Source organism: Strix uralensis, chromosome 5 (assembly GCF_047716275.1).
Source record: "Strix uralensis isolate ZFMK-TIS-50842 chromosome 5, bStrUra1, whole genome shotgun sequence".
In the NCBI taxonomy this organism is placed as follows: Eukaryota; Metazoa; Chordata; class Aves; order Strigiformes; family Strigidae; genus Strix; species Strix uralensis.
The window spans coordinates 68,256,764-68,276,796 of record NC_133976.1 but is presented as its reverse complement, the minus strand read 5'-3'; the positions used below and the strand labels follow the sequence as shown (position 1 = coordinate 68,276,796).

Below are 20,033 nucleotides of genomic sequence, written 5' to 3'. Positions count from 1 at the left end.
TCAGATGCCCTTGAGAATATGCAGTCATCTGCTGATCCCATACCTTAACATTTCTAATCATAAGGCTATTGTCTTAAAATTGCTACCATCTTCCTGCAACAGATTCCTGTCAGTGTGAGTTTAAGAAATCACATGCTAAGAACTTGTAGCAGCATGCAGGTGATTCTTATGACAGCAATAAAGATTTTTGTTTTGTTCATATTAAATAGTACTGTAAAAATACTGAATTCTGTACACACTGAAGTGTGGGGCCTAATCCTTTGCCCATTAATTCCACTGACTGTTGAAACAATGCTGATAATGGTTTAATTTATCAGCATCTGGTATGACTCCACTGCATATGATGATTTTACCAGAGAACTGTGTGATGGTTCTCTGGGTGCCAATACATTTCAGATGTCTAGCAAATTTGATGTTAAATCTTATATAATCAATACAATTTTTTAAAAAAAGAACTTAAAAGCTTTGCACTTTACACATTTTGAGCAGTATATGTTGGTGTGCTTTTAACTTTTGGTATAATGGGACATTCAAATCAGGATATTAATTTGTCAGTAAGATATGTCATTGTTTCTTTTATTCTGACATCCAAGAAGCAGTTTTAACTGGTCATTTGTGAGAAGAGAGGAGGAGGGAGAAGCTAATATTCACAAAGAAATAAAACATATTGAATGTGAGCTTTACGTGTGGTATTTATTTAAGATCATGTTATAAGGAATCTTTGTTCACCAGTTTTACCACATTGCATTCTCATATTGCATAAGGGAAACAAGTCAATACATGCATTGACCTCAGGGCTATAAAATGTATACATACATATTAAACAATGAACATGAGTTTGAGTTCACTGAGGCTAATTATGGGCTCTGGTCTTCAAAGCATTTTTACCTAAATTGAGGAAGCATTTAAGCACATCTTTAAACATTTAGCATGTGAGTAGACATAATGAACTGTCCATTATGGCCAGGCTCTTATACACACATAGCTGACCATGTATATATACCTCTCCAGGACCAAGGGCACATTTTAAAGGCACAGGAGACGTTGATTTGATCTGATCTGCTCTAAAATTTAAAATTACCATAAACTGAATAGGTCTGAAATTTTCCTACCCGGTGGAAAAGTGGTCAACAGAGGAATAATAATGCCAGAAGCTGAAGATAATTGCTGCCTTCTCCCAAAGGACACTCACAAATCAGTCTTCAGAATGTAATGTTGTACAAAGCTCCTGAAGTGGGACTAGGAGTGTTCTTTAGGAAACTAAACAAGTTGGAGTTTTTCTCAGCATCAAACCAATTGAATATGTTACTTGGTCAGTTTTTACCTGAGAATAGATACACCACATTGCCTGGGGAAATTAAACTCCTCCTCAGTAAGGGGAGGTTGGGGGAACTCCGCTTGAATATTAATATTAGTATTCTTCAGAGCTGAAAAAAGGTATAAAATATTTACCGTGTGAAAGGGATATTGGCTAGCATACAGATATGATCACTGCAAAGATCACTGAGTCTAACATTTTAGATTATAGGCTCTCCTGGGTAAAGAATCAAGTGACTTGTCACTCAAGTACAGAAAACACATTGAAGTCAGCTTACAATGTTATCAAATTACCTGACCTTACAGTTCAATATTGATTTTAGATTCCTCTTAGTCTACTGTCTTGGTTTCCTTATTATAACTATAATGCAATTTTCTAATAGTGTTATTTCCTGTGACATTTTATAATAATTGTTTACCGCATGCCCTGATTTTCCATTTTAGAGCAACATTAAATAACATAGCATTAAAACAGCATTAAATAAAAAGAACATTAAAATAAAATATTACCAGAACTGTCTGCGAACATAAGCAATACTGTTTGGTATTAAAGGAAGAAACCTATCAATATAACATCCTTTTTTGAAAAAACAAAAAAAAAAAACAAAAAAAAAAAGCCATGTTTGAGTAACATATCTGCAATTAACTAGGTAGATATAGTCCTGTGGAAGCTCAAAAATACTTCAGTTTTGTAAGGAAGATGGGAGAATTGTGTCTTATGGGCAAGATCTACACTGATAGCTGTGTTAGGCAAGAAGTTGTCCCCAGAGATCTTAAATCACAGAATCAACTCTTGCCTTTTCTAAAACTCTTCTAGTCTACCTCAAAGCATTGTGCTTGCTATTTCCTGAGTTGACCATAAGATGTATCCTAAGCTCCCTGCTGCTATGAGGAACATAGCCCTTTTCAAATCAGTCCATGAATTATTTGTCTTTCTTTAGCAGCAGGAGGTTCAAGACTAGGCTAAGAATAGGTACCAATATTAGCATCTGACTTTTTATCATTTTAAGAGGTGGGGTTTTTTCTCAAAACTTTTTTTCCAGGTAGCAAAATTACAGTGGATATTAAAGAAGTATAGCCCAATCAGAAGCTGCGGTTATTATAAATTTAAAGGGTACATTGTATGTGTAATTTTTCTGGTTCCCTTGGAAAGATACAATGGTAAGAAATTTTGTTCAATAAAAATGTCAATGTAACACGCTCATAATTTTTCAGTCTCAGATCATAAATACTAGACTATTATTCTCACTCAGTAATTAATCATAATTTTGAAATTGGCTGCAAATGAAATTGCTAACTGAATTTTTAAAATATCCAAAAAAGTTCAGTCTTTATGAATTAGTTCTAAATAATGGTAGGGCCAATGTCAGTAGCCATTCCTTATTCAGGATACCATTTACTCACACAAGAAGTCCCATTAGCTTAATAAATAATTAAGAACGTGCCACTCTGGAAATCAGACCACTGGGTTGTTGCAAGACTAATAATGTTGCTTTATTGAGCAGGATGTGATCCTCCAGAACAACTGCTACTGCAGAGCATCATTAGTAGTACCAGACTTGAACAAATAGCGATGCAGGTTCAAGTTTGCCACCATCTTTCGACAACAGGGGAACATTACAGTAACCTGTAAATATAATGACACTTTATTAGTGTATTAAGCACAAATGCAAAGATTATGGTGGGAGTGTTTTTATGACCTACTATGCAAATAAGGCATAATTTATGATTCTCTAAGTAACCGTTTAAAATAAACTGAAAGGATACAGAACCCAAATCCCATTGCTACTGTTTTCTCCTCTACCTATACAGTATTTAAATTCTGGCATGTTTAGACACAGTGAAAAACTGCAGTATCTTTCAGGATGCAGTGTTTTTGCAAACTGAAGGCTTTTAGTCCAGTGATATTTAAACATGGGGAAAGCATACATTTTAACATCCAAAGCTGTTATGTGCTGCATGCATAGTTCTGATTGAAAATTAAATAACTTGTGAATCAACAGTGATAGTGCCTTGGACAAGAATGGTGTTGCAGCAGTAATGCACTGTCTAGCTGAAGCAGATAAAAAGTGTAGTGTAGTATCTTCTACTGTGATATCTCAAGTCTGTTAAGGATCTTCTTTTACATATGAGTGATTCCCAGTATCAGAGATAAGGCATGCCACAGAAACTACATGTTCACATGGTTGTTGAAGCATTTGGAGAAGCTATAGTTCTCAACTTCAAACTTAATTAACTCACCTGCTTGGAAAACAAAATAATCCTCTCTCCAAAACCCCAAAATTGTATTGCTTTATATGACTGTAAATGTCCATTAGTCCATAATAATACACAATGTCACTTGATTGAGTAAAAAAAGGTTCTGTGTTTTATCTATGTGTATACAACTGCAGTAATTTAAGTATCTGTTATGAATAAGTATCTACATTCAGAACTCCAGTTTTCAAAATCCTCCTTCAGGTGTGTCTGGATGTGTGTGCAGTCTTTGGGCCCCTCATTTATTTGGGTTTGTGCTTTCTTGATTCTTTTATACAACATGAAAATTCACCTGGCATCTAAGGTTCAGCTCCTGGGCAGCAGATATGGAAGCTGAGTCCAGGCAATATACTTTTGAGATCAAGTTTTAGAACATGCACACAGTATGTGGAAGACTTGGTTTATTTCCTATCCAAAGATACACTTCAAGGACTAAGACTCATTTCTAAAGACTGTTCTAGCCCCTACCTACAGGATATTCTCCAAAGTGTCCTGAGAGAAATAAAACTTCTTTTTTATTTAAATTGTTCCAATTTGTATGAAATAATTAACTATTAATTGATCCAGTGATAATAGCAGTAATAATTGAACTCTTGTCCTGTATTAGTATTCTGCATGGCAGACTCATTGGGGCATGGACTATAACCCAGGACCCTCCTCCTCTTGCCTTTAATCACCCAGCTAGGGAATTATTGTCACCTTCAGCCCCTCTGAGTATACCTGTTTAATCATTGCATGAAAAATCAAATACTGCTACAGACAGGCAGCAAGCATTCTTCCCCAGTGTAATCTACAAATGAGTTGGGAGGTTGCTGCTGGGGAAAGGAAGGCAGTGATGATATGCATTTGAATCCTTTCAAGAAAAAATGCAGGGGAGGGTGACAATGGCACAACTTTTTCCCACTGCCTGTCAGAGAAAAAAGGATGTAAGCACTGCTCAGCTTTTAGAAGCAACTTGCCCTCAGAGGACACCTAAGGGATATGAATCCTAGGGAAGGAAGAACAGTCCTGTAGTGCAGATTAAAGCAGTCAGAGCTGTGAAGAGTAAGATTTAAATCCTAACTCACTCTTCAGCATGGTTTAGACAGTTCTTTCCTAAGAAATCTAGACTGTTGTGACTCCCTCTGTAAAACAAATTATTTTCCCCTTTCATTATTTAGGGAGCTTAGGTACCCAAAGCAAAACCATAGTTCCAGACCTGGAATCCAGAGGTCTCAATGTTAAGCATTGCAGTAAATTTTAAAACTATCTTTCAGTTCATTGTTTAGAAGCCTTTTATTTATGCCTCTGCACATCTTGATGGCATCTTACATTTTTTTTTTTGTTAAATGGGGGTTGGGGCAATTTGTTTGACTCTTTATATTTTTTGTACCTACACTCATTTCCTAGTATTTTGAATTACTCCACTCAAAATCTTTTCTGTAGAATCTGCATGCTCTTTACTTTTTCAGAATATGAATCCCCATTTGTGACCGAAATTAATCATACAGGCACATTAGAGACACACTGAAAAATTATACATAAAAAAAAAAAAAAGCCCAAATTGATGGTTTTACAAGCATATGTAAGCTTTAGTATTTAAATTTGTCTCAGACATCATGAGTTGGCAGGGTTTGGGTTTTTTTTCATTATCCTGAAATATATAAATAAAAGGAAAGTGAAAGGTGATCAGTGTAAAAATTTATGTTGGAGAAAAGCAAGGGTGCTTTATGAGTAATGTCTTTGTTCTTCTGTAACTCCTCAACCTCAGCTAAGAATCACAAACAGCTTTATGACTTAAGAACCTGGATAGAAAAAACATTAAAAATCCTGTTAAGCTTAATAAAAAAGGCACAGTGCCCATTGACAGCTCCAACATTTTGCCTTCACATCTTCATTCACTAATAAAAGTTGGTTGGTTGTTTTGTCAGAAATAGCTTTGGAAATTCAATATAGTAAACAGCCATTTTACATAAGCCTTTCTCCTTGGCCTACTGACTTCAATGTCTGCTCTTTATGTGCAGCCTATTAATCACATAAGATTCCAGAAGCTGTATTGGTACAATAAAAGAAATACTACCAAGAAAAATACCATAAATATTTTGCTTAATTTATATTCTTCATTGTCCACTCTGAAAAGTTGTGGATAGGTTAGCCGAGGTTCTTTTGGTTTTAATTTTGCTTGTATTTGGTTTTGAGCCTAACAGAGTAGAAAGTGCATGAAACTGTTGCCTTTATACTAGTTCTGACTAATCTCTCTTTCTGTTTCCTATTATAATGAGTTGAAATACCATCTGAGCACTTTCTGTCTAGAAAGGAATACTGCAGTAGAAATAATTAACTGTCATTAATATTTTTGATTTCTACACTGTGGATTTGCATTCAGAGACTACAATGACTAAAAAAACCATAGTTTTTCCCTCTGGTTATACAATTCTCCTTTAGGAAATAAACATAATGCTGTACTCTATCAATACTACAGTAATGATAAAAGTCTAGAATGTTGTAGACTTTTTTGAGCTCTTACAGGTGCCTCACATAAAAATATTACCTTTACTCAGGCTAAGCAGTGGTAAAGTGTATTGACCAAGGAATTCATTTGCAACCAGAGATATCTCATCCTCCACACAGAAGCGTATCAATGCCAGTTCTGGAACTTGGACAGTAAAAGAGAAGAATTCATCCCATCTAGGGCTCAAAGCTAATGAAAAGAGAAAATACACAGTATCAAAAAAACGTTTCATTTATTCTACTTAATATCTGAATTATTGTATCTGCTATTACTAGTCTGAACTGTTAAACATTCATTCTTTTTCCCTAGATTTCTGTGCCCATTTAAATAAATTATGAGACTTCCACTGACTGCAGTAGTATATAGGTCACATCTTTTGTATAGATTATGGAGTTAAAACTGTCAGACGGAAGGTCTCAGAGACCTCAGAAGCTAAATAAAATAAGGTAGTCAAGCAATCACTTGACTAGAAGTACTAAAAGAGGATATGGAACAGGAGGTGGGTGCTTTGTCTTGAATAATGTTCATACAAAGAGATAAGAAATTCAGGGACTGATTTGAAACATGAACCATCTACAAAAAGGAAAAAGGAAAAATAGAAGACAGAGGCACAGAAGGGAGATAACAGGGAACTTTTAGTCCGACACATCAAGAAGATCTTATGACAAAGGTACGGGAATGCTCCAAGACAACTACAAAGAGTACACACTTCACCTGTCAAGCAATTAAGGGAGTAGTCCTACTAGAAACTTCATATGAGCTAAGTGATGAAATCACAGAAATTTCTTCAGAAAAAATGTCTTTACATTTACCAATTAATGTCCTGGGTTTGGATGGGATAGGGTTACTTTTCTTCATATCAACCTGTATGGTGCTATGTTTTGGATTTGTGACCAAAACTGTGTTGATAACACACCAATGTTTTAGCTATTGCTGAGCACTTCTTGCACAGTGACAAGGACCTCTCTCTTTCTCATGCTGCAACCCTCCATTCCCCATCCCAGCGAGGAGGCTGGAGGATCACAAGAAGCTGGGAGGAGACACAGCTGGGACAGCTGACCACAGCTGACCAAAGGTGTACCCCAAGCCACATAACATCATGCTCAGCATAAAAAAGCTGGGCGAAAGAAGGAGGAAGATGTTCAGAGCTACAGTATCTGTCTTCCCAAGTAACCATAACACATGATGAAGCCCTGCTTTCCTGGAGATGGCTGAACACCTGCCTGTCAATGGGAAGTGGTGAATGAATTCTGTATTTTGTTCTGCTTGCATACACGACTTTTGCATTACCTACTAAACTGTCTTTATCTCAACCCAAGAGTTTTCTCACTTTTGCCCTTCTGACTCTCTCCCCTATCCCACCAGTGAGAGGGAGTGAATGGCTGTGTGGGGCTGAGCTGCCGTCCAGAATAAGCCCACAACAGGGACTAAAGATCATGCATTCCATCTTCCTTTAGGAGAGTGTCACTAACTAGGAGAGTTTGTGCTTCCTTAACCTACTAGTCTACAAAAATGGCACATAGCATGAACTTCTGCTACAGATTTTGTGTCAGAAGATCCTAGTCTAGAGAGAAATAATTGCAGTCTCTGTAAGTACGTAATGACTTGGGATGAAAAAATGGTAATTCCTATAAAATATTATTGTTCTTTCTTTGCAGTCAAGAGAATAGGACTGATACTCACCATTGCTTTTTATAACGCTAGATTTCTTTTTTGCTTGATCTTCTGGCACACCATAAATTTCTATGGTCACTAAGGGGTCAGCTTTGTTAGTCTTCGACAGGTTACTGGGTGGTAACTGATGACCACTGATGAGCTGGAAAATTAAAGTTGTAATGTGTTGAAATAACTATAAGAATGAACTTTACATAGTAGCCATATAGCAACCATGGTAGCAAAAACTGTTCCATAAGAAACTACTATGAGAAGCACATATCAGCCATAAACTGTTATAAAAATACATATTAAACACAATGAAATTAAAAAGATGGTGTTTCCCATTTAATTTAATTCTTGGCTAATGTCACAGAATTATAGAATCATAGAATGGTTTGAGTTGGAAGGAACCATTAAAGATCATCTAGTCCAACACCCCCTACAACGAGCAGGGACATCTTCAACTAGATCAGGTTGCTCAGAGCCCCGTCCAACCTGACCTTGCATGTTTCCAGGGATGGGGCATCTACCACCTCTCTCTGCAACCTCTTCCAGGGTTTCACCACCCTCATTATAAAAAAAAAAAGATATCATGCTTTAAATAATAATATTCAGATTTAAGTTTTTATTCAGTAACTAGCCATAAAAATTATATTTGGTTACCATGAAAATAATAATGTTGGAGGAACCAGTCTCATGATTTTTGTATTTTCTGAGATCAAGCTCATGAATTCCTGTTAAAGCTGTGTCTAGTGGACCAGCACTAACACCTATGGTGACATCAGCATTGTGTTACAGAGTAAGTAGCAGACTGCTTCACCTGTGTTCCTTCTCTTTCACAGTAACACATAAAAACTTTGCATTTAGTAGGCTCCCTGATTTTTTTTTCCTTAATTTAGTTAGCTACCTGGAAATTTTGCCTCAGACTGCCCTGTTATCTGGCACCCAGCCTACAAAAGGATTTATGAAAGTCACAACTTTGTCTGCTTTCTAACTAGGAGATAATTGGAGAGAATAACCATCTGTACAGTAATCTGCTTTTTAGAAATCAATGTATGGAATGTATCAAGTGAGATATACAAGCCCGCAAGCCTAGGTGAAGGATATGACTCTTATGATTCAGATCTCAGGACTAAGCATCAAAACTCATGATACAGATCCCTATTGCCCTGTCAACCACCAAAAAATCAAACCCCACAAATTCCACCTTTTGCTTAGGTATTTTCTGTAACACCTTGCTCCAAGAAAATTTCTAGCCTGAAACATTGAAGAGCAGTGTCTTAGCAAACACTGATGCTGTCCCCTGTCTTCCTAGAAAATGCCTTCACTAGAAAGCTTTGTAAGGTGCATTCACTGATGAACTGCCCACTTAGAACCAGGAGAGGTTCTTTGACATGCCCTGAGTGATATGATGAGAATTCAGCAACATTGGCCAAGTCCTGTTTCCCACTCTTACGCCATTGCTAGACCCAGTCTAAGTCTCCCACAGGGTGGGAAAAGAGCAAAATCTTTTCAGCACACTATGACCCAAATCCATATATCCAATTTTTGAGGCCCAAGGTGAAAAAGACATACAGAGAGAGTAGTAAATAACATGGTGGGCTCAGAAGTTTACACATGAAATACTTTGAATATTTGTATTTCTGCTTCAAAGGTTATATGCTTCTTGTTGATAGGAATTGTGGCACATCAGGTTACAAAGGATACTGAATTCAGTAAAATCGGGCCCTGCGTGATTTTTGTGTTCACTTATGTTCTTCTCTTCGTTCATTCATTAATTCATTCACAGTCAGTCTGAGAGATTTGACCAACAGATGTTTTTTATCTTTGCCCTCTGTTAAGTAATTTCTCCAGTCAAGTTAGTAACTCTTCTTTAGCAGAAACTGTTTTTTCTTTGACTCCCACTCCTGACTCTTTTTGTCTTCAACCACTGTTTCCTGCTTTTTGCTTCTGACTCTATGAATGGGGCTTTCTACACCCTACAGTCCCTCAGTTTCTTTGTATCCTTCACTACCCAGTCTGTTGTCTCAGTCTATGTCCTCAGTCTAAAAAGCTGCCTTTCTCTTTTGCAACTTCTTCCAAACTCAGACATTTCCTTCCCATTGTCAATGATTTTGTCTGTCTCCTGCATTACAATTGGGGATTTTTCCTCATCTTAATTAACTCCAGCTTTATATAAATAAGAGCTAAAATAACTGATGTATATGCATGGGTGCTGGAAATCATCCAGTAATGTCTATTCATAATTGGTATGCTCACTGTTAGGACACTAAAATGTTCTTGATTCGGTGCATGCATTATGTAAGTATTTTATAATTGTTATTAGCTAATGTTTTATCTCCACTATTTATTTCTCTGAAAGGATCAAAATAGCAATTATACACTAATTTTATGCTAATTAAACAGCATTTATGCAAGTAGTGTACTGTGTAATCAGAAATAGCACTTTTTCATTGGGAAAAGGTAGTTTTCTAAGTAGTGAACCATGACTTCAAAAAAAGGGTTTTTCTAACCAATTATTTTTAAATGACATGCATTTCTAATATTTTTAAGAAGTAAATCAAATTTTAACTTGGGAGAAGTAGAAATGATTTAAAGTCTTATTTATTTATCCCCCTTTTTACACTTATTTATATCAGTTTAGGATGGTAGTCCTTTATGTATGTATAGGGAGATAATGAAAATTAAAAGAAGCATAAGACTTCTTATCGTACCTTTAAACATTTCCATTTGTCAATCAGCATTATAATAGCACGTGTGGTATTACTAATACTTAAAGAAAATAGCACCAAAATTGCACATGCGATTTCTGAGTTTTCAGAGTGCAGTCCTCACAACCGTAACTGACAAGTCCCTTTGTCAGCTACACTTGTGACACAGTGCAAGTAATATTTACATTTCTGATCAAAACACTGTGAAAAATTTTGTATTTTTACAAACTCTTAAAACTTCTGAACACCTACATATTTTTAGCAAACATAAGTGAACTACAGATGGGAAACCATCCAAGCAGCAGGAGATACTATATGAGAATTTTAACATGTTAAAAAAAACCTATATTAGACTTCCCAACAACCAGGAATGGGGGTAAAATAAGAAACAAATAATAGATAACAAATAAGTCTGAACTACAGAACATTTGTTTTCAGATTTTATGGAACAAACCAACAATTAACTAAGCTTACCCTTATTGACAGAGACATTGGTTTACTGTATCTTCCAACATTTTGTGGGGTAAATGTTGAATTGTGGTTTCTCAAGAATTCTGGTTTCAGAATATAGCCACAACCACCATTGTCTAGGAATTTTCCATCTTGCAATTCCATTTGTAGTCCCGGTGTCTGGAAGTTTAAGGCCACTATAAAATTAAATAAATATTGATTTTAATGAATTAGAGTTGATACCATTTTATAAAACAGGTCTCTGACGATAATAGTAAAACCAAAAGCAAATGAGATTAAAATATGTATATCTTTCAACTCATATGTAAGATCCTGTTATTATTCTTAAATGTAGCAGTATTCAATAATGAATGATTCGTGCACAAAAGAAGTACACTATTTACAACTACACCATGTTTTAAGAGGTAACCTATAGATCTTTTTGACACTGCAGTGTGTTGTGCATTTTCCCTTTTCTTTCTAAATTAGATCTTGGAGAATATGAAATTAGAGATATTTTTTCTCCATAAGGACTATATTCTTACACTATTTTCTCTACGGCAGCAAGACCCTGCACCTCAAACCTGCTTACAAAGTTCTGGTGCAGAAAGCAAAAATATAGGATTGTAGCTAACCTTAGTTATGGTGCAGAATACATCACAAAAGCATGTCACCCAGAAGATCAAGAAGATTTAGAAGATGTCATTAGAAGATTTAACTCTAAGAGTTAGAATATTCAGTGCAAATACATGTAAGTTTATAGAAGTAGAAGCAATTTTAAAAGTATTCTTAAATTTATCTGAGCAAACTCTCTTCAAGCTTAATCCTCCAGTACTGGTGTTTATTGTTAGTATACACCTGACAGATTTTCCTTTCCTCGGCAGCTCAAAACATTTTTGGTTTGCTGCAGCAGCAGTAATAAAATAACACACTTCTCATCAACAGGATATTGTAATTCATGAGATAAAGCCAACATTGAAATAGACCTGTTTAATGAAATTTTCCCCTATTCCAGTATATTGGAGCTTCCTGTCACATTCAAAACAGAAAATGCACAAGTCAAATCAGCGAAGTGATAACATGACATGTGTTAAATAGAAAATGATAAAAAGTCATTTACTTGATGGCTTGGTAGGAAAAAATATTAAGACTTTATGGAGCACAAGTGACTCCTCATAATAATTCAGGAAGAGGACCTTATTACATGTTCCTATGAGATAATATAAATGTATTGAATGAGTATTTGGCAGAATTCAGATATCCTTATCTCATGTATCCTTATCAAATGCAAGAATTTTGGATATGTTTCAGTGCAAAAATTACTTGTTTTTTCACTGCTTTGATGATCCTTTTAAAAATTTCTGTAGTAAACGACACAAGTAGGAACAGATCTGTAGAGTGAAACAGCTGGTACTATGGACCTAATGTTTGCACTACGCATGTTTTTGGTGGGGTTACTTCAGAAGACCTCTAGCCTGGTCCCATGATCTCAATACCAATTAATGGCTGGAATACATCAAGTGCTCCCAGAGTACACCCTCTATTTCATCTGAAAGGAATCCCATATACATTAGCTAAGATTGCTCTGCAACATGAACTAATGTGCAGAAAGTAGGAACAATTGGGAACCTTGCCTAAAAAAACCACAAACAAACAAAAAACCTAAACCCAACAACAACAAAACACAGCATGCACTCCTGCTTTGAACTGAATGTTAACATAGGTGCCAGCATAGGTTCTGTGTCAAGGAATATGCAAAGGATCTTTAAGCTTATTTTATCTTTGACAACAGAAATCAAACTTCAAAATGTTTTTTTCCCATCCCACACCATTACCTTTTTTAAAGAGCACAGGTGTTCTCTTGATATAGTTTTAGTAATGGTTCACAATTTGTTTTGTATGACTCAACACATCATCCAGAAATAGACCTAAATGTGCTATATGACCCTTCTTGTATCTTAATACATTGATTCAAGAACTGCAAAGAATGCTACAGAGCTGCAACCCTGAGGCCCCTTGAAGCCTAGGTCCTGGAATGATCTACAGATAACCCACGATCTTTCAGTCCATAGGTAATTTCTATACCATACTTTCAGAATATGTGGTTTTAAAAGTGTAACTGAAATTAGGCAAATCGAACAGTCATAGCTTCAAATAGCAGCTTCCACATGATGAAACAAATTACATGATTGCACATAATGAGACTGTTGCTAAATTTGCCAAGCTTCATAGGCTACTAAGCAAGAAAATCTGAATTAACAACAGAAACAAGCAAAGGAGAATACTTTACATTTTATCACATTAGGAAAATTACATTTGGAACACAAGTGAAGGGCAATGTTATTATGGTTGATATCTTTAAACATCAACACGGTATTTTTGCTTAATTTAATTTTACCTTAGAATAAGTTAAAAACACACAACAGTAGTTTTAATTTACCTACTGATTTCCTGGTATTGCAAGTTATAACACAATTAAGGTAAGTGACTATGAAATTTTGTATTATATTCTCTGAGATGCAACTGTTTACAAGGTTCATAGCTGCTTGGAGCCTCCTAGGGCAATGTTTTATGGTATATTGTTGATGCACAGTTTTTCTTTTTAATTAGATGCAGTTATAACCCTTACACTTCTTGAGAAAAGACAAAAGTTCATAAATGAAAACCTATGTTTTCCATTGTCTAGCAGTATGATCTTAGCAACATCTTTCTGCAAGGAAGACTGAATTTCTACACAATGTTTCATTTTTGTTTTGCTGAATTCAACAACAGAACTGTCAATAACATGCTTTGTACTGTTGTTTTATGAAACAGTAGAAATTTAATGCATGTACGAAGAGAACTTTAAACTGATGGTTCCTTTTGGAAAGAAGCCCAAATATGCTTACTATGAAACCATCTTAACTTACTATGCTTACTATGAAACATAATCTTAACATATGGTTTTCATGGAAAAGTACAGGCACCTGAAGTTTAGCACCATGTAAGTTAAAACTTTCTCCTCAGTCCTTCCATCAGGCACCAAAAGCCTTTTAACGTTGGCATCTGAAATGGATCCAAGTCGTCCTGGAACCATGATGCCAAATCTCCCCAGATCAGAGTATTTAATATTCAAGTCTTCTTTCAAAGTGCCACTGCTGCCATGGCTGTACCTGTTGGTCCCAGCTGTAAATAACTTGATATAGCAAATGCAAGTTAAGAAATAGTCTAGCTCCAAAAAGATGAAACAATCCATAATGCACAGAGGAATACAAAGGGTATATTTCATCCCAAACCTCTGTATCACAAACAGTTAACTGAAGTCAGTCCCACAGCTAATTGCAGAACTAGCCACATTCTAAGCATTCAAATACAGTACCTTCCATAAGCACTACCATTCAAGGCAAAATTGATTTTTAGACTGAAGGCAAAAGCTTTTGAAAACCAAAGGGAGCACTGGGGTTCTTAGATTTCAAAGTGACTGTGATTTGCAGGCAGTCAAGGAAAACTGCATGTCTTTTGTCTGTGATGCTGCCTCTCAATATTCCTATTGGGACTTATAAATTGTCATTTTTTATTCTTTATTCTTTGCTTCCTAGTTCAATTAGCTATATTATGACCCTAAAATTTAATATATTTTCTGCATTTAAAAGGGAAGATTTGAAAATGGATAAGAACACATTTATCACCAGTTTTCCTTAAAATGAGTCACTTAATTGCATTTTATGCCATTTAAAATCCATCTCAAAATGTCTGAATTTTATGCAGTCTCCAAAAATATCATATGCAAAAAGCACTCAGTGCCAATGTTCCTATCCCCATGATTTACTTCACACATTTCAGTCTAAAGAGATATAATCGATCACACTTCCAATCCTTTGATCAGTCTTGTTGCCATCCTCCCAGCTCTTTCCAGTTGTCTATGTTCTTAAAACGGACAGCTCACAATGAATGCAATGCATCTTCTGTGCCTTGGATATCCAAAATTTGAACTGAATTCCACACAGACTGGAAAACACTATGAAAACAGGACCATATCCTAATGATCTGGCGTATTTTGTCATTGGTTATGAGATGGTCTATGTGACTGGATTTGAAGACATTGCGTTCATTCAACATTAGCACTCCCAGCTGGGCATTGACTGTGTATCCTTTCTTCTCACATGCAGGTCACATCTGCATCCAAATTTACCCATGACTGCCCAAATTTCCAGAAATATTTTCAGAAGTCCTTACATCACTGGGTAGTCCACATTACTTTTTTCAAAGGTACGTAGGTGGCTTTTAAAAAATTTCATCCACAGACTGAATAAAGGACATGTTAACTGATTATGAGTTGACTCAAAATGTGGATGAAAAGGAAGTGTATTCAGTCATCAGATTACATTGAAACCAAATGGAGACATCTGAAGGAAGGATAAACTATAACATGATGACAAATTGTCACCTGTTACATATATCACGAGGCAAGCATTCATTTAATAGAAGCAGCGGGAGGATCTGTTATCAGTAGTAAACAATTTCTATCAAACTAAAATATGATAATACCTTCATCATCTGAATGATGAATATAACACTAATTTCTAAGCCCTGTGGAAACATTAACTATCATAATACCCTCAAGTACAAATAATATTTCCCTCTCAGTATTATTCAATCTACTATCCTGTCTGATGGAGTTTGCATAAGAGAAATCCAATGCATACTGTAGTGCCCTGTAAACTCTTCTCACTGACAGCAGATGTAAGGAAGATAATGTGTTCTCTCACCAAGTGGTCAGAACATGTAACCTGGAAAAATGGCAGAACATGGTGGTTTTTAAATACCTTTTTCATCTGGGTCTGAGAAACTTGGAAAGACTTGCAGCATAATTAAGACTCTCTGCCAAATTACAACAACCTCCTTGGGCAGCTCTGAGCCTGAGCATTACTTGCTGTTCTGGTCCTGTTTTGACATGTCACTCTGATCCCCACTGACATCTCTGGGTGCTTGTTAGTTCAGGCTTGTGGACATACTGTCCAAAGTCTTTTAAGTGTCCTTAGCATCCCCTTTGCCTTGGACTTTATGAGTTTTTTATATAGTTATGCAGCTTTAGTTCTCTTGCCAAGCCAATGAGCAGGTGAGATCTCACTCAAACTTTATGAATAAGGAATTACGTCTACCAGGAAAAAAAAAAAAAAAAAAAGTATAGAGTGATTGGTTCACTTACAACACACAGCAGACTTAATGGGTTGGTATAAATTTTGGCATACTAACTGTCTCACATCTCTGTTTCTGACCAAAAACTTTGGTTAAATTGTATGTATTTTTTTCCTCTCCTTAAAAAATAAAATGGGTCTTTAGCTATTCAGACTCCAAATTTTATAAAGCTTAATTATAATTTCTGGCTTTGCTTATCACTGATGCATTTTGAAATGAATGCTCTTATTCTACAGAAACTTAATTCATGAATGACTTAGAACATGAGGTATTCTGCTGTACTAAGAGGGACTACTCTTCTGAGAACTGAGTAATATGCATAACTGTTTGCTCAGCATGTGCAGTCAGTCTGTCCTTACTGTCTTTGGGCCAATTCAATACTGTTTCTCTAAAGACACTGTCATTAGAAATGTTAAGAATTCATTCATTCTAATGTTCATAATTGCTGACATTGTTCCTACTTAATTACAAGTAGCTCTACTGGAGAAATTATATCAGGTGATTAAAAATCATCCAGTGCCCAAGTATATCTGCAACTAGTTTAAATTAGGACCTTCTTTTGTGAGATTCTCATGGACAAAGTACCTAAACCATTTCTGATAAACTATCAAATCTAAAATCTAAATAGATTTTTGCTGTTTAATTAATGTGTTGGTCTGAAAGTTACACTTCAGTGTAAGTCTGAGCACCTTTTGGTTGTCACTTCACTTATTTCATACCTGAAACAGATACGTTTCAAAAATAATTTTTTAAAATTTGTTTGCCTTGTGCTTATTGACAGAACAGTATGTATTAACAGCTTCCCCTTCCTGTTTTAGTCTGGGTCTCTAACACAGGATTTAGAACCAGGTTAGCAAGGAGTTCAGAGACAATTGTGTCCCTGCAATTTTTTCTGTCTTTCTTTAAAATTGACTAGATTTCAAATAAATTATTTAGTATTCTATTAGTTGTCTGCAGTTGTGGGTTTAGTGAAGATAGCTAGACAAATTAATGATAAAATGAAATTTGTGTTTCCTTGTTTTTAAGTGAAATTCCAGTAATTATTAAACACACCAAAAAAAAGCTACCTAAAAAGAAGGAGGTTCCAGAGTAGTCCAAGACCTTTGTCATAAACCTGGCAGTTAGAGACATTCCTGCATGAGAAACATGAAACCTTTATTCAAAACACCTCCTAACCCTTGGAGCCATTCCAAAGAAAAGGTGAGTGTATTTAGGTAGCTTCATATATCAGGGTGGTATTGTCCCACCTAAGTTGTAGATGTCTACACATGAGTCAGCTGCCCCACTACAGCTAGCGAGGATCTAATCAATGAAGTTGAAGGGACAATGTAACCAAAAATGGGTCTATACTTTAAGTATGAGATTTGGATTATGCAATTCTAGTACCTGTCCCCTTGGGCTGGGGTCTTACGGGAGCAAACAGAGGTAAGCAACAGTTTTTGGGGGGTCCATAAACCATGATGGCCATGTGGCCTATTACAGTTGTGGATTTTTTTCCAGCTGCATGACTTTGTTAATAATAAACACACTTCTTTGTCTGACATCTTAGTATTTCCACAACACACTATTCAAGAGTGTTTAGTAAGATTTATGTCAGTTGTGCAAGATCTAATTTTCACTTCCCAAAAATGAATTTTTGGACTGTTAAAATCATACTAGGAAGACAGTAATAATAAGGTATTGACCCCTGTGCCTTTTCTGCAGCTGATCTATGATGACTAGTCCTGTCCTTCACACCTCAACAAGAGGGAGTGGTCAACCAAGAGACACTTTTCTATGTCTTCTCATTTCATTCTTCCAGGGCATTGCTTGGCTTGGGAGCTAGCAGGAAATCTTTCCTGTCTTTATTATAACACATTCTCCATGAGTCAGTTGTGGAACAAGGCCACAACAAGCCCAAACAAAGAGTCAGCTCTAGACTGGAAGGATAGCTGTACAGAACAGTCTGGGCATGTTTTTGCCATGGGGTCTATGATGTGTCAGGCTCATCCCCTGCCTTTGAGCAGAAGAGGTATTTTAGTCTGGGACAAAATAGCAAAGATAGCCAAAGCTCTGTTTAATGGTTGGAGACTAACTATTAGGCTTTTAGATGCAGAAAGATAAAATGCTGTGATGTATCTGTCTTTTCTATGTCATAGGTAATATTTAGGTAAGTCATCTGCAAGGTTTTAAGGATCACAATGTTAGATTAAGAGTGCTCACTTAATATCTAACTGCAATAATGTATATTGTGAAGAGCTTTGAGGTATTCTAATAACCTAACTGGACATAAAAATAAAAACATTAAAGCATGTCACTTCACAAATTTCGCTAGAAATTCAAGCAACAATTCAAAGCTATAATGTAATGAATATTCTGTTTGTTTCAGATATTACATTAGCTGTTAAAAAAAAACATGTTATAGAAAATGCTTGCTTTACGCTTTTGCTGTTATAAAAAAACTTCCAGTAAAAATAATAACCAAGAGTATAAAATTATCATGCTGAAAAGCTAATTAAATCTATAAGAAAAAGTAGTATTCCACCACCTTTTAATAGAAGAGCCTGTGTTTTTCTTTAAACTCAATTTCATTTTTTCATAAATTCCTTTACTAAATTTGACACTCCATCACATGTTCCAACAAGTATAGTGTTCAGTAAGATTGTGAGAATACCTAAACTTCCCATGACCAAACATAATGTTTATTTAGAAAAAAAAAAATCAGTCCTGTTGTATCTAGTTTTGCCATTTGTCCAGCGAGAAAGGTAAACACAGTTTCACAGAAAACGTACAACAACTGAAAACTCTAAAGTAAATTATTGATCCTGTGCTCTCTCTTTCTTAATGAGGCTTTCCAAGGTCTGCCTCTTCTTTAAGTTCTCACTCACTTAGAATCCAAGCAAGGTCAGACTTAATGGTCATTTTAAGTTGCACAGGTGAGGCATACCAAGATCTAAATAAGTGGGTTTCTTTTTCCTAGGTAGCTTCAGAGGTTAAAACCAGAACTTTTTATCACTCATCTTTTTATGCATTTTTTTTGTCATGTTATTGTACACAAGATTTAGCCACAAAAGAGATGTGACAAAATTGCCAAGCTGCATTTCAATGTCACAGGCCAAAACAAAATCTATGGTAAGAAAAGATCCATCATACAAATAGTGGAAACTTCACAAGAGCATATAAATTTTTATGAGTGTTCCAGAAAACATAAGCTCTATATAGCCTCTTCTAAAACAAAATTCTGTACCTGCTATACCATATCTTTCTCATATAACTTATGACATGTTTTTGTCATTCCTGTAAATTGTTTTGATACATGGATAATGTTTTCTACTGCATGTAAAGGATGTATTCAAAAGGATATTAAGTCCTTCTATTTTTATTTTCACTGAGGTTTGGGGTTTTTTTGCTCTGTTTTTCTCAGTCAATATAATACAAGTGATATCTGTTTATTTAAATAACTGTCCTGAATTTTCTTTCTGTGCATAAATCTTTATATTACATTTTATTTACTAAATAAAAAGGAGATATTGATACACCAAATTAGTTCTTTCCCATGCCACACTGCAGTTGTATGCAGGAGGCATACTAATTTTCCTAGACTATAAAAATTATTGTAGGTATTTTTCTCCATAAGACCTCTTTGTTCACAAAACCTATCCTGTTCTTACAAGTCTCAATTTTCAGAGAATGGACACTGAGTGCACAGTGATATCCAAAAGTGATTTTGTGAAAACTCAGTACTTTTTACTGTGGTTTTTAACTTGCCTTCCTCTGGAAATCAGATTTACACAATTACATAATTCTCATTCTCACCCCCAACAAATCTTGAGCCTGTAGGACAATTTCATCCTGCTTTAGCTGAATGCCAGGCTGCTCCGAGTTAATATGTTTTAACCAATTTAGAGAAAATTGCTGGCAAGGTACAGAAGAGAGCACTGTTTTGGATCTATCACTAAGGGAAGTGAACGAATAACTCAATTCTCATCATTTAC

The 20,033-nt window shown here is 35.7% G+C and overlaps 1 protein-coding gene across 1 annotated transcript in view; it reads right to left on the bottom strand.

Moving 5' to 3' along the window:
• Positions 1 to 2,861: 2,861 nt before the first annotated feature.
• Positions 2,862 to 20,033, bottom strand: part of PLCZ1 (phospholipase C zeta 1) — a 52,448-nt gene continuing 35,276 nt past the window's right edge. Inside the window, exons 10-13 of the mRNA XM_074869458.1 lie at positions 10,906 to 11,078; positions 7,748 to 7,880; positions 6,104 to 6,253; positions 2,862 to 2,944 (exon numbers count right to left, since the gene is read on the bottom strand). Of these exons, the coding sequence (XP_074725559.1) occupies positions 2,862 to 2,944; positions 6,104 to 6,253; positions 7,748 to 7,880; positions 10,906 to 11,078 (539 nt within the window). The remainder of the gene's footprint in view (positions 2,945 to 6,103; positions 6,254 to 7,747; positions 7,881 to 10,905; positions 11,079 to 20,033) is intronic.